Raw genomic sequence first — 15,999 nt, 5'->3', positions numbered from 1 at the left:
TTCTATTCATTAGTTTGTAAGTTATTGAGCCAAAAGTGACTCTACTTTTTCTATTTTCACAACAATGGATCAAATGCAATTTCGTCTTCTAATCTTACAATGCTTCTTGAGGGGAAAAAATATCGTTCAAGCAAAGCTTTGGCTTGAAAAGTGTTATGGGGACTCCTCTCCATTAGAAACAACAACAAAACGTTGGTTTGCTGACTTCAAACATGGTCGTAGAGACACCGATGATGCAGAGCCCAGTGGACGTCCAAATGGGGAGGTCACACCAGAAAACATCAAAAAAATTCACAAAATCGTTTTGAATGATCGAAAATTAAATTTGCGTGAGTTAGCTAACATCGTAAAGATATCAAAAAAAATATGTTGGCTTAATATTGCATGAGCATTTGACTATGAGAAAATCTCGTTAAAATGGCTGCCGCGTTTGCTCACTTTTGAACAACAACAAGAATGAGTTCATGATTCAATGACAGTGGCAAAACTACATTAATTTAACTTCGAATTGCTCCCACATCCACTAATTCACCAGATTAGGCTCCCAGCGACTTCTGAAGGTTAGCAGTCCTGGAAAAATGCTCGCCGATAAAAAATTTCACACGATTATCACTGAAATTGAAGCCTATTTTGAGGCAAAATATTAATCCTTCTAAAAAATTTATATTGAAATGTTACAGCGGCTCTGGAATGATTGCGATGCTCTTGATAAAGATTAAGTTGATGAGTAACGCCAATTTTGATCCAAAAAAGCAAGTTTTCTTTGTCAGGCCCGGGGACTTTTCAGCCCATGTGTTAATTGCTTAACAACTCACTAGCTTCCCAATTCATCAGCATTGTCGGGCTCATTAAATTGTCACATTGAAACACACGCAAAAACGCAAATGAAAATGAAAAACACAATAACAAAACTGGTAGAGAAATTCGCATTGAACAAATTTGTTAAAAGCTTTCCAATTTGGGTTCGATAGTACCATGTATATACATATATATAGAAAGAGAGAGCATCCCCAGAGAGATAATTAGTTTTGGCTGATTGAAGAGAAGAGCATATGGAAATGCGATTTATAATTGTGCTTAACGCAAGCTGAATGAAAATTGATGGTAAGTGGTGATTGGCTGGAAATCGATGGAAATTGATGAAAATGTGCGAGCACTGTAAATAAATTCATTAGTAGCAAACTGTAGATTTAATTAACTCTTAAATAATAATAAAATCGAACATAAAAGCTACATACAATTTAAATGTTATATCTGTTTTCATTTGGATAACTGCGGCACCAAAAAAAAAAAACAAAAACACAAATTGGCAACACAAACTACAGCAAAACGAGTAACAGACAAAGAATAAACTATTTATAAAAAAAAGCAAAGCAACAACAAAAAAAAATATATAAATAACATTTCAGCAACAACAAATAGACAAAGTTAGTGAAAATTTTATAAAACAAAAAATAAATGGATACAGAGAGTGGAAAACAGGACACGAGATTTGTTGGGTATAAATGATCGATTTGTTTGTGGGTATGTGTGTGCAGCTGTGTGTGTGGGTGTGCGTATGTGTGAGTGTAAGTGCGTGTGTGTGTGCGTTTGTAAGCGTAGATAATTAAGTAATGAAAACACTCTGTAAATACATAAATTACTTATAATTAATTTTGCATTAAATGGTCAGACGATAACTAATATTTATAATAAGCATAAACCGAAAGAAATATATATAAACAGAATCATAAGATATACATACACAGACACCCATTCACACACTCACTCACACACATACACGCATATCTTAAGCTGTATTGTGTCAGTTTATCTATTAACTGTAAGCCAGATGACAGTCTATCAAACAAAGAGAAATGTGTACAATAAACTAAGTGTTTATTCATATGTGTCGCAGCATTTGTAACTACATGTTTAGGTACACTTACATACATACACACCATACCAAATACACCCACACACACACACATAATTTAAATGAAATAAGTGAAATATAATTATGAGTTAGAAAAATTACAAAAAATTCGTTGTGTCTTATTTCGTCTTCACTGAATTTCAGATAATTGAGCATCGAAGAAATCCCTCGTCAAGTGAATACCGAAATCGACAAACGAAGAGAAGAAAAAAATACAAACATCTTCGAATTTGCAATACTCTTTGTAGTGGAACTATGCAAAAATTTTAAGAATTTTAATTTCCTAATTAATGTCGTAGTAGTCGTTTCTTCTACTATTGGGTGTTAAACTATTAAACAAATATTTACAATGTATGTATATCTAGTTTAATAGAAATCACCTTTCATTCTTTGAAAACAATGAATCTAAGTGAATCTTTATTTCGCTAAAATAAAAAGAAAAAAAGAAAAACTTTCACCCGGACAATCTTCGACAAAATTGTTTCCCAGAACAAACAATTTTAGCACTCGCTTCAATCATTTAAGTAAAGAAAGTAAATAGTTGGTACTTATCACACAATTCAAATCTGGATCAGAGAGACACTTAAAAAATTAAAAAAAAAAGCTATTTGTGTCTTCTTCGTTTCATCGCAGTTTAACAGACTTCCATGTGATGGAGTATCGAGCAAATCATTTAGCTATTTAACCCAAAAAGAAAAAGAAAATAAAATAGAATATTTAAATACCCTTAGTTGCAGAATTATACAAAGAATACTACTGACATATATTTAGCTAAATACAGTACATTTTGAATTCTTTAAGAATCTGAATCTCACTAATGATAAAAGAGATAAAACTTTCACCCAGATTAAAAATATTTCTCAGAATTTATTTAAGAATTTAAGCACTTCCTTCAATCAGTAACATTGTACACACATAATGAAAGTAAATATTATATTTGGTACTTTTCACACAATTCAGATCCGGTTCAGAGAGACATGAACACATCAATGTGCCCGCCTCGTTGTGAGAGTATCTTGAGGTGGCGATGGAATCGTATGCACATAAATTAAAGAACTGTTAGTGTGTTATTCCCACAATCAGTTGTCAATCGAGCTAAACGATGATTTTTAATCTATTTGCGACTGACAAATTCGTTATGCTCATTAGCATTTGTCGTCATAGGCTCTGACAACCAGTTCCAAGCTTCAAGTCCCATGACAACTTCTCTAGTTCAGTTTATGGTTTGACTGAGCTGTGGTCAGAGTGATGTTGATGGAGCTGAGATTTAATGCGTTCATTGACTCGATCTCGAATGTGTGTCAGATTACAGACTACTTAATTTATTAAAATGGATGAAATCGCTGCTCGCATGTTATGGTTAATTGCAATATTTGGCTAATATTTACCGTTGTTTTCTCCTCCGAATGTATAAATAAAACCATCGCAGGCCAAATGAATCTTAGTATCTTAAGATTTTGCACAGCTTTTTCACAATGCAATCGAGCGTGCTTCGATATCTGAGCCTGCTCTTCGTGCTAGCCACATTGAGTTGCCTTCAAGCGGCACCCTCAACGGATAAGCAAACAGTGGAGCAATCGTCACCCAAGGCGGAGCAACTGGTGCGCGTCTATCCCATCAATGAGGAACAATACGAGAAGCTACTTAAGCTCACCAATGGCAAGAATCTGATCTCCGAGGCGCGTTTAACCAGCGCTGGATTCACCGCCGTACGCAACAGTCTCGACAACGGCTGGAATTCGTTGCTCCGCATCATTGGATTGACCACCACAAGTCGCTCAGAGCAGTCCAAGATTGACTTCGATGGCCAGCCTTTGTGTGTGATGAAGCGCAGTCTCTCGGACGCTGTTGTAGATGCAACCGAACCAAGAGCGCTGGAGCCTAAGGAACTTTCCGATGAGGATTCTGTCATCAATTGCATCGTTGTGCTGAAGAAGGACCCGGCAATAGAGTCGCAATCAGCGGTTAACAATCCCAGCTTTGCTCCTTACTGGTATCATGACAACAATGTTGCTGTTGTGCCAGAGCAAGAGCTGCCCATTGAACCCCAAGCCAACGAGTCAGTTGCTCCAGTGGCACCTGCTGCCGAGCCAGTTCCCATTGCTGTCGAGAGCAACAAGGAGCAACTGGTGGCCACTACCACCCCCGCGCCCAAAGTGAACAAGCCCAAGCCCAAGACCAGATCCAAGTCCAAGTCGAAGGTGCAAATGAAGAAATCAGAGGCTGGTGCCTCCCGTCAATACAACCCCTATGGTTTGCCCCCACCTCCTCCCCCACCATCCCCTTATGGCAGTCCCTATGGCGGCGCCTATCCCTATGGAGGCTTCAATCAGAATCCCTACGATGGCTTCAATCCCTACGGCTCCTTTGGCAATCAGCCCGGCTATGGCCAGTTTCCACCATCTTTTGGCCAGCAGCCATTCTATCCTCCTTCCCCCTACTACAGACCCCCTCCACCACCTTTTAATCCGTATCAGTTTTACGAGCAGACCGCCGCGCTTGAGGAGGAGGAAGACGAAGACGAGGAGGCATACGAAGTCGATGGCGATGTGGATGGAAGCTATGAAAACGAATATTACCATTAGTTTTTAAACCTATTTCCTTAATGATTTGATTATATAGAAAAATAAACGACACTTTTAAAACCGTTTGAAGTTTAATATGAAAGTACTTTAATTGCAGTCGAATTGAAGCATTTTATTTATTTTAATTAAAAAAGAAATGAATAGTTTAAAGATAAAAAGAGTTTGATTCCAAAAATAAACTTTGAAAAGATTTAATATTTAATAGAAAACGTTTTTATAGAAAACTTCGTGAATTAAGTGATCGAAAAAAATTCTAGTGAATGTCAAAAGATAAATCTCTACATCTGTCTTTCTCAAAGTTAACCAAACACTATTTTTAGAATCTTCTAAATATGAACTGACTCTTATGAAATTCATAAAATAAAACTGACATAAAAAAGCTATAAAATCAAGCTTTATCCAATTGATGCTATGACACAGTTTCTCCACAATAAATTCTCCCCAATAGGAATAACTCAATTAGGTAAAGTCACGAATTCCAAAATACTTAAACAAAGGAAGAAGTTTATAGGAAAAGTAAAACTTGAATCCCTTTTTTTTTGACCAGAATAACTTATAATTTCTAAGACTCCACTTGATTCGCACGATCTGTGGTTAACTGTCAAATACAATTTAAATTTGCAATACTTACAAAGAGTTTTATGAGATGTATGTAGTTTCCTTAATGCTGTTTCCATTGTAGGCCATAACCAAAAATAGAGCTACTCGTGTTGCCATATTTATAATTGAATCGATGGCACAAATCCAAGACAATATTTAGATCGCAAGCCATTGAATGGGAAAGCATTTCGCCGTTGCTCGTTGAGCGAAATGGACCATAAATAAACAGTTATCGCATAAAGGCATCGACTATTAAGTATAATCTCTCATGTTCCCATGTTCTTATTTTATTTCATGTTTTCTGTGCTTTTTTTTTCATTTTGGGGCCCAGACGAAAGCAAACGAATAACCAATTAGGGGCTTGGTTCATTCAAGTGGAAATCATCATTGAGCGAATTCTTACAGAATGTGGAACAGCGATTAAATTATACCCACATTGTCGCTGCTTAACTTGGTATAGTTTAAGTTGGCTCAAGGGCGGGGCAGTTTAATAACACTATTAAGTTCCAACTGATTTGAATGATAATGACCAATGGGCACTTTAGGGCCATCAAAACTGTCAATACGAAATCAGCAAGAGCAAAAGTCGGATATAAATATGTTGTCAGGCCTGTCGAAAGTTATTCTATCACAGCGACCGCTGAGCTAAGGCTGTCATGAAGATCCTACAACTTGTGGCAGTGATCGCGCTTTGCGCAGTTGCAGCCAATGCTGGTAAGTTATACAAAGTATTGAAATGATTCCTATAAAAAAAACACCCGCTTCCTTCTCACACTCAACAGCTCCTAGGGCACAATTGTTGCGTTTCCATCAGGTGACGCGTGAGGAGTACGATGAGCTGCTCAAGCTGACCAACGATGAGGGTGAAATCTCTGAGGCCCGTCTGCTTAGCAGTCCATTGAATGGCATCAAGCATCTGGCTCACAAGACTGGCTTCTCCTCGTCCGATTATTTCCCCTCTTTCTTTGACTTTGACAAGAAGAAGACCAAGAAAGTCTATCCACTCTGCGTGGTCTCCACTGATGATGACGATGATGGTGGCAAATCGCTGAGCCACTACCACGATGAAGCTCCCTCCGATGATGACAATCAAGGTGACGGTAACGAAGACGAGAGCCATGAGCATTCTGAGCACCACGGTCAGAAGCCTACGACCACATTCTGCACGCTGGTGGTGCAGGGTGGCGACATCGGTGGCAGCAGCGGAAACAGCGGTAGCAGCGGCAAGCCCAAGCCCAAGCCTAAGCCAAAGCCAAAGCCAAAGCCTCATCACTCCTCTGGCCACCAATCTGGCCACCAGTCTGGTCACCAATCTGGCCACCAATCTGGTCACTATCCACCCGGTTATCCCAACCGTCCACCTTATCCACAACCATTCTGGGGCTGGTATCCCATCTACTACCCACCACCTGGCCCATATGGCCCATATGGACCCTACGGTCCCCCACCCCACCATGGCAAGCCACCGAAAGATGATTGTGATCCCAAAAAAGAAGATTGCCCGAAAGAAGATTGTGATCCCAAAAAAGAAGATTGCCCTAAAGGATTTTTCTGAATTCTCAGTATACTCGACTGTGAGACACCCGTTACCCATTTCCAATAAAACCATATTCTAAAAATATTCCAACATTTATTTACCGCAAGAATACTATAATATAACTATAGAAGTTTGTATTGGGTATATCGCTGTAGTACTTTGAAATAATGTTGAGTGCAAAATGTTATATTTTTGGTTTTTAATTTTCGGTTGCTGAAGTAGGCGTTGCAAAAAAAAACTGCAAAAATAACAAGCGCTGTCTGGAAAAATGATATTTCTATCTCTTATATATATATATATATATATATATATATATATATATATATATGAGTTCGGAGATGCCTCCTTCGCCTGTTACAGACATTTCCTGCTGTCACAGAGCTATAATAATATATAAAATTAGGAAGTTTAGTTTGCAGACTAGCAGAATTATTTCTAATTACTTCAGCCGAAAAAAACGAAATCGAATTGATTTTCTACTGAATTCTTTGATCAGTTTTACTATTTCTTAGCATAATTGAAAAAAAGGAATGTGGTATATATTTAGTGTTCTTTATTCAAAAAAAGTCCAGTGTGTTTAAATTGATACTAATTTAATGAAATATATATCAATTCATGTTAGTCAAAATAGTTTGCAGGCACATTCAAATTTAAGTTGAATTGCACTTCGACTAAATTCTTTTATTTATCCTATTTTTCAACTTGTATTGAATATTTTTATTTTGAAGAAATTTAGAAATTTAATCGGCAAGAACAATAGGCAACATTCTAATTGCAACTGCACTTGAATTGCATTCGGATTGAATGCTAATTTGCAATGGGTGCTCGCAAATCGGGTGTGATCGAAAGTGTTACAAGGTCTGCGAGCTAACAGCAGCATCGAATGCCAGCATAAAAACTTGATCTAGGCAACAAACAACAACAACAACGAAAAAGGAAAAAAAGAAAATAGGGGCAGCCATGTAAACAACTGACATTACACTGTCACACACACATATACCCACATTGACATAGGCGGCAATACACATGGTTGCCTTTTGTAGGGTTGCAGTTGCAACAAGAGCAACAACAACAGCAAGGACAACGCACAAAAAGAGAATAAATTAAAGAACAACTCAAAATATCCGCGGGGCAATTTGCAGTTGCTCTCAAACTGTACACGGACTGCAAGGGCCTTACTAGGGAAGGGAATGGAGGCAGAGGAGGTTGCCTGGCTGGCTGATGGGTCGTATGTGTGTGCTCGATTTGCTTGTCTACGTCAGTGCAGCTGCTGTTAAGTGCAAGTGCAGCATCGCATCGATAGCAGTCCGCACACACATCTACAATTAAGCAAACATCACACACACACACATGCACTTTCACACAACCACACACACACACATGTCCAGAGCGAGAGACAAGCGCCTTTGGCCTCGCTGCGTTTTAGCTGCCTGAGCTTGGCTCTCATCCGCATCCACTTCCACATCCACATCTTCAGCCTCCATCTCCATCGCTTTCTCTTCGCTGCTAGATTTACACCCCTCTGCTTGCTGTGTCTATGCTCGAGCTACAGCAAAATAATTACTTTCATATCCAGCGGCAATTAAATTCATTTAGTTTGGCACCAATTTTCATCCAGCAACTACCACAACAACACTAACAACAACAAAAACGACAACAACTGCCTGACACGCTATTAAGACATTCATTCATTCATTCCACATTCAACGGCCTTTGCATGCTGGCTGTTGAACCTCGCCCCTCCTTCCCCCTCCTTCCTCATCCTTGCTATTTCGCCCATCGTCTGGCCGAGCAACTCTAAACTATGTCAACTGTTAACTTTTTTAGCCGCTGGCATTACGCTTGTATGGCTTACATATTTTTCAAGGACTCTACATAGTTTATCCATATACAGAAACACACACACACACACATATACATGTCCATTCACATACACACGCATACAACAAGACACACGTATGGATGAACAAGCGTTGAAAACGAGCAGAGAAATCGCTGAAGGCGCTGGCAAAGTCTCAACTTGAATAGTCGTGAAATGCTCAAGCGACAGACAGGATGATGGCAAACTGATTAAAGGAAGGAATATGCTCAATTTGTAGTTAACAATTAGATGAACAGTTAACACACAAACTATGCAACAAATTTCATGAATCAATTGCTCATTTTCGTTGCTGAATTGTGAATGACATGGAAATAGAATAATGTAAATAATAATCTACAATCAACTGCAAATGTCAAAACTAAAAATATAATTCTCACTAAATGTTCTTATTTAAATGAGCATCTATCACCATAAATAGTTGCTCATATTAATAATAAACATGTCAAGTATTTGGGACATAAAATACCATGCAATTAGAATAGTTGCAAGTCATGATTATAAGTTAAGTATTTCGGTGTGCATTGTAGTTTAACTTTTTTGGTTTTAATCGTACTTGACAACATTTGAATGCTATTTAAGGTTACTAATCAGTAACAATCTAAAGAGAAGAACATTAATTTAATACTATTAATTAGTGGCATTTTAACACCTAAATATTAATAATATTTCTGTCATGAACCAAAATAGCTTGACATTTAGAGTCAATTTCAGACAAGAGTAGGTAGCAATTGTTCAAGTTTTTAGGAATCATTTTATTTGACAAAAACGGTTGATACAATTGGATCTTAGCTACTTTTTATATTTTAAATGTAATATAATAAAAATAAAATAAAATATACCAATATTTGAGTAATTTTTCCGTATATTTGTTTTGGTATATTTTAAGAGTAATATCGTCCTGTTATGCTTACTTGTTTTTTAATAACATTACCTTCATAAATTCTTCTAAATAAATTTAATATTGAAAATAAGTTTTTTGAATTTTAATTAAGTTAGTCAACCCGTACTATATATCATAATAATATTAAATAATCATAGGTTATCTATATAGCCAACATTACATATGTATGTACATGGTTTACTTTCAATCTAGACGAGGACAATAACTGATATCATTGTCTAATGTTTTAACTGCTTGTCTTCTTTAACAATTAACAATATTTTATTCAAATAAATCACTGTTAAAGAGACTAATTATATGAGAACCGTTCATGTTAAATGTCTTCTAAACATTTGTACAAATAAAGAGTATTTCAAAATCCATCAGCACTGTGAAGTTCGAAATCGAATTGGGTCTCATTATGAAAATAACTTTGCCCAATTTCCTCACCTTTCGCCGACCCTTGCCAAGCGTTTAATTGATTCGAATGCTAATTAAGCAATTATAAACTGGCGTTAGTTGCGTTCAGCATTGCGTCATCGAAAAATAACTGTCACACTCAAATACGAACTGGCATTTAAGAGTTATTGGAATACTTGATAGGCAGACAGACAGGCAGGAAATCAGGCAGTCAGGAACTGCGTCAGTTGTGGAGAAACACACGCCCTAAGTGTCATTTTGGCTAAGGCGAAAAATTGATAAGTGCCCTGTGGTTGTGGCGGCCATTAACACGCATACACACCAACACACATTGAACGCTGACAGACACGAACACACACAGAGACAGAGAGATGGACGGAGAGACAGTTGTACGCACAATCAAATATATACAATAAGAAATATTTATTAGGAAGCAGAGACACATAACGAGCAACGCACACACACATAGACAGTGGAACGTCAATCAAATATGGCGTCAAATAATCATTAAGCAGCACTCACACATACACAGATACACACTCACACTCACACTCGAGGCGTGTCAATTTAAAAGGCAGCAGAGAAACAACTTGAAGCGAAGCAAGAAATAAGTTTCTGGTGGTGTGAGTGCAAGATTGTGTGTGTGTGTGTGTGCTCAGCTGTCATGTAGTTGTCGTTGATTTGGTGGTAAAACTGATTTGTGGTTTAGGCACAACAAAAGAAGGCGTGGCAGCGCCTGCTTGTTGAAGACCCTCTTCAGTTGTGTGTCATTTAATAATTGCCAAATTTCATACTCCTAGACCACACACACTCAGCACACAGCACTCACTCTCTGCTCTCTGAAAATTATTTCAAAATGTGGCATGCAACATGCTCTACGAATTGGATTCAATCGACGACGCAACAAAACTTGACTAACGAGCTGTGATTTTTAGCCAACAACACAAAAAAAATATCCAATGCGATTGACGTCAATTAAGTGGCATAAGGCGACACAACAAGCAGTCAGTTCGACAGTCAGTCAGTCAGTTAGTCAATCAATCAGCCCGTCAATCAGTCAATCAAATGAGTCTGAGAGGTGGCAGGTAGCAAGGGGAGAGCAGACGGACTGCTTCTGCTTATGGCATAGGCGGCTTTTGACACACATTCCGGGGGCACAGATTGATTGCCGCCACTCAATTGGCAACGCCACAGCAACACCAGCAGCAGTGGCAGCAACCTTATGGCCTGCCTGATCTCGACCTGACTCGGCTCAGCTTGGTTAACCGTCGTTCTGACGCCAGTTGCAGCTCGTTACACGCATCGTTGCACCAACGAGTGTTGCCTACTGTTTGCCTCCTTTCGATTTTTGTGTTGCTACTGCTGCTGCTGCTGCTGTTGCCTGACAAGCGATTAGAATAAATTGCAACAAGCCGGCAAAGCGACAGGACTTGCAACACAGCCACACAGCCCAGAATATTGGCTTAACACATGCATTTGACACAAGTGTTGCGGCGTTCCCCCTGAACTCCCTTCCCTTCCCTTTCTGCTTGAACAAGCTCTCAATATCTCAATATGTGTGTTGCCTCCATTGAGTGTTGCATGTGTGTAATCAATTTTAGTGGCGTCGCAAACTTTTTCAATCCGTTGCCATTCAATTAAAATTTCTCGCAACAACTTTCCGGCTCTTAAGTGCGGAACACACATACTTTTACATATATATACACACATTTTATACACTATTTGTATAACTATAAATTGCTTTGACTGGCTTTTTATTGGGTTGATTCATCTGCCTGCCAAGTCAGCTTGATGAATTGCCACTCGAGCACACACTCGCCTCGTATCTGAGAAGTCTGATTCGATTGCAGCGAAAGCAATTGTCGATACAATCAAAATACAACTCGCAGTCAGGATGAGCTGCAACATAAATCACGAAGCGTTATTAGTGCTATATTACGGCTGACAGATGCAGTCTCAGAATATGGCTACTAAAACAACATATTCGATTGAATGATGCTTCCTTTTGCTGTTAACGAAATTGTAAATATTAAAGTTCAAATAAATAAAGATATGCATTTCATTCTCTCATCGAATACTCTTTCAAACTGTTGCTAAATAAACTTCAGCTCACTCACAAATATTTATTTTAATTTCACATATTTTCTTTTGAAATACCTCAAATTGTTTTTGCGTCTAAATTGAGCTAGGCTTAGAGACATTTTTCTTTAATCAATTAGCTCTCTAAAAATAGATATATTTATTTATTGATGCCCTTTTGCAAATGCATTACAAATGATTAAAATGCTTTCAGTGCGCATTTCAAAAGTAAAATTTAATTGAATTTCCCCCTTTGTGATAACTGAGTGACTGAATGAAAATGTTTTGCAGGCTTTACGATTGCACAGATAACTTGAGAACTTGACCAGTCTGCTTCTTTTTTTTTCGGGCAACCAGTTGAATTCTGCTTTGTCATGCTCAAACACACACACATACGCACACAAATACAATGTATTGTAATAATTTTCCGGGCAGGAAAATGACAAAGGCCTGACGTGAATTGAGGAAGAAGTTTTCTTTTGTGCGGCCAGACTAAATTGAAATTCTATGCAAAACTTAATCAAAAATTGTTTAACAATGCACAAGACGCACACATACATACACACCGTCATATACACACACGCACACACACACACACACACAGGCGCACACATCATAAGCACTTGAAAAATGACATCAAACTTTAGAAGAAATTGAAAAATAATAACAAAAAGTTACCTTGGCAGCGGCTGCTGCTGCTGCTCTTGGTGTTTGCTTCTTATTTGCTTTGCTACTTCTGGTTGTTGTTGTTGCTGGTTGTTGGTTGGTTGTTTGTTGTCAAGTTGTGGTTGTTGCTGTTGTAGTTGTAGCGTTGAGTTCTTTTTTTTTTGTTGCTGTTCTTTGTCTTGCTTTTAATTTATCTACAAGCCCGCAGCTCCTGGCACCTGCTGAGCATGTTGTTGCTGTTGTTGTTGTTGATGTTGTTACTGTTGTTGTTGCCGATGTTGCTTCCATTATTCAATCTTATGGCGTCTTGATGCGCCCTCTACGTCCCTTTCATGTTGTTGTTGTTGTTATCAGTGTTTGTGTTTGCATTTTAATAAAACACTGGCGCAACATCACATCGCGTTTGGGCCAAACTTGATGGCAGAGTCAAGAGCTAAATCTTATTATTTTATCCTTTGTTATTGCATTTCCAAAGCCGAGCACTGGGCTTATGCATATATCCTCGCAACCATCTCTCTCTTCTCTGCTCTCGCTTGGTGGTGTTGTTATCATAAATCTGCATGCTGTTGTAGCTTATGGCATGCTGACTAAAGCTGAATCACAAGCTCAGAGGCTGAGAGGCTGGTCTCTGATTTTGATTCGGAGTTCTGTTTGCCACTTGAGCTCGTCGGCTGGCCGAAGCAACGTCATATGTCAACTGCATCAATATTTGCATTTTGATTGAAACTTGCAAGCAGCAGCAAGAGCAGAAGCAGGAGCTGGCGCTGGAGATGGAACTGGAGAAGACAGACTGTGTCTGTCATTTGCATATTGCTTGCTCGAATTGTGTCTTAGTTAATCCTTTGACTGCACACTTTAAATGTGTTCGACTTAAAGACATTTTACAATTTGAACGGAGGGGGGAGCGAGATTCACGTGTCAATAGCAAATGCAGTTATGCTGTTAATTTCACTTACATTGCACATTAAATGCAGGCAACACAACTGCCAGCAACTGCAAATAGCCAAACAGGCCCAACTACAACTGCCAAGCTGGCAAAACTGTTTAGGCCACAAAAGCTATTTGCCCATAATCAGTGCAAAGTGCCACCAGACCTAGCTCAATTCTAGCTCGAACTCCTGCGTACCATTGTCATTGATGTGGGTCTTAACAATGTTGTTGCTGTCTGGCATTGTCGTCGTTGGGCAAAATTAGGTCAAAATGCGTTAAATATCCCTTGCCCAAAATGCCAAATTAAACGAGTTCACCAACACAACAGCAACAGCAGCCGGTTTTTGGCCATTTTCAAGCTAAAATTGCAAACGAAAACATTTGTTTATCAATTACTTTGTTTGGCTGCGAATAATATTTAATTAATAAATGCAAATAAAACTATTTGTTTACTCTTTCGTTAGCTTAAATTGTTCACTGAAATATTCAATTAAAAATTTCGCAAACAACGTTTAATGAATTTAAAGTAAAAATTGATTTAAGCTTTGACCGCAAATTTTCTTGGTGTAGTTTTAAATACATCTTCTTTGCATGAAGTTTTCATTCTCAAATTTCCGCCAAGTTTAGCCCAAGGATTCGACAGCATTTGCAACGTTAGCCAACACTGGAACTTGCAAGTGCCTCTGATACTGTGATATCGATAGCTTGCACTATTGACTTCAATCCAAGGCAATCGCCTGCTGTTATGCTATGAGAATTAATTGGCACTTGTAAGTGCATAGGCATTTACACACACACACACGATACCAAACACACCCACTCACAGACATACACACACACGCACACACACACACGCCTCCCACAATGAGATAATTTGGGCTAATTAAGCTGAGACTTGGGTCACATATCGACAAAGCACACAGGGGCACAACACAAACAACAACTATTCCAACAACAACAACAACAACAAGAGCTGCATTTAATAATTATGAAATTTTTCAATTATTATTAACTTGCTGCAAAGCCATTAGAATGCCGCGAGTTTGTCCTTCTTCCCGCTCGAGTGAGCATTTCATTTGCCCCCCCCCACCCCCTCGGGCGGGTTTATCGTAATTAATTTTGCGGCTGTTGCTTGTGGCCTCATCTTCCATCTTCCATCTCCCATCGTCGTTGTCGTTGTCGACTGGCGTTTCATTAGAAAGATTGTTTATTAAAAAAATAAATAGCATAAAACAATAAGAAGTACAATGTTGAGAACAAAACGACGAGCAAGCCACGACGCTGTCAGCGGCCTGTCCCGCTGATAGCCAAGTTTATCTTTTGCATATGCGCGACTCCCACAGCTTTCCCCCTTATCACTGACAGCCAGAGAGTCAGAGAGAATAACCCGACTGAGCAGAGGACACTCCGACTGAGGATGCAAAGAGACAAGGCAGAAGGACTCACGACGACTATCTTGAGCATAATCATAAAAAGTTATGCGCTTGCTAATTTGATTAATGGCATTTCCTTGGCCGCAATCCAAATTCGTAATGACTCTGGCTAGGAAATTATTATTACTTCTAATTACAACAGACAACAGACAACTTCATTAAGCCAACAACAGCAGCAACAGCAGCAACTGAGGCAACAGCAACTGAAGCAACTGAAGCGGCAGCGGAACTGCCGAGGCATTAAAACAATCGCATCTGGAAATCAAGTGCCGTAAATCATAAAATCTAATTAATGTCTGCCAAGGCTATTCACAACCGCGAATAACACACACATACAAAAACACAACCGCAAACTCACACACACACACACACAGACACATATAAAAAATATCGAAAAGCATTGAACACTTCAATTTCATGTTGCGTATACGCCACGTTGCCTTATCTGAATTGACATGTGTGTTTTTTACTATTTTCGCCATGGACTAAAAAAAAAGCGAACAAAAATAATTAAATCTACTGCATATTTTATTTATATTTTTATTAGAATCTGTACCGCAAATCGGTTTAGATTGAATTTTAATAAACAATTGCAATTGACAAAAATTCACGACGTACCAAAAATTGTTTATTCAAGCGTTTGCACTCGCTTTTCATTCAATTTTCATTGGAGTTTATGGCCACACACGGCCACAGTCAAAGCGACTTTGTTTTCACATAAAATCAAAATCAAACACAGTATACTTTGCCCCTTTCACCCAAATTCATCCCCCTTCTTTACCCCTCTCGAGCAGAGCCACGAAACTTTCCGATATGCCAAAACAATGAAATATGCAATGCAAATATGTCAATGGAAAAAATATTATACGTAAAATGCAAGCAGAAATGTTTACGAAATTTAAACAAAAACGTTTTGAAAAATGTTCAATTAACGTTGTAAAATAGAGTTCATGTTGCAATTCAGTTCACTTCTCTCAAATCAATATCAAATATTGTATGCCAAGGATTACAAACTACCAAAAAGAGACAATTAGGAAAATTGTGAAATATTATTAAAAAGAACTATTAAAAT

The 15,999-nt window shown here is 38.4% G+C and overlaps 2 protein-coding genes across 2 annotated transcripts; both read left to right on the top strand.

Annotated features, from left to right (window-relative positions):
• Nucleotides 1-3,388: 3,388 nt before the first annotated feature.
• LOC133845602 (uncharacterized) lies at nucleotides 3,389-4,507 on the top strand. Its single transcript, XM_062280099.1, has one exon. The coding sequence runs from the start codon at nucleotides 3,391-3,393 to the stop codon at nucleotides 4,498-4,500; it is 1,110 nt and encodes a 369-aa protein (XP_062136083.1). The 5' UTR covers nucleotides 3,389-3,390; the 3' UTR covers nucleotides 4,501-4,507.
• A 1,224-nt stretch (nucleotides 4,508-5,731) lies between these two features.
• LOC133845428 (acidic proline-rich protein PRP33) lies at nucleotides 5,732-6,735 on the top strand. The gene is made up of 2 exons (XM_062279886.1): nucleotides 5,732-5,814; nucleotides 5,883-6,735. Exons 1-2 carry the CDS (start codon nucleotides 5,757-5,759, stop codon nucleotides 6,653-6,655), a joined length of 831 nt encoding a protein of 276 aa, XP_062135870.1. The 5' UTR covers nucleotides 5,732-5,756; the 3' UTR covers nucleotides 6,656-6,735.
• The last annotated feature ends 9,264 nt before the right edge of the window (nucleotides 6,736-15,999 follow it).

This window comes from Drosophila sulfurigaster, chromosome 3 (assembly GCF_023558435.1).
Source record: "Drosophila sulfurigaster albostrigata strain 15112-1811.04 chromosome 3, ASM2355843v2, whole genome shotgun sequence".
Lineage (NCBI taxonomy): Eukaryota > Metazoa > Arthropoda > Insecta > Diptera > Drosophilidae > Drosophila > Drosophila sulfurigaster.
This window is presented reverse-complemented; position numbering and strand designations above follow the sequence as displayed.

Coding starts and splice junctions, on each gene's coding strand:
- LOC133845602 (XM_062280099.1), top strand. CDS start 3,391: ATGCAATCGAGCGTGCTTCGATATCTGAGCCTGCTCTTCGTGCTAGCC.
- LOC133845428 (XM_062279886.1), top strand. CDS start 5,757: ATGAAGATCCTACAACTTGTGGCAGTGATCGCGCTTTGCGCAGTTGCA. Junction 5,815..5,882: donor CGCAGTTGCAGCCAATGCTG/GTAAGTTATACA, acceptor CACACTCAACAG/CTCCTAGGGCACAATTGTTG.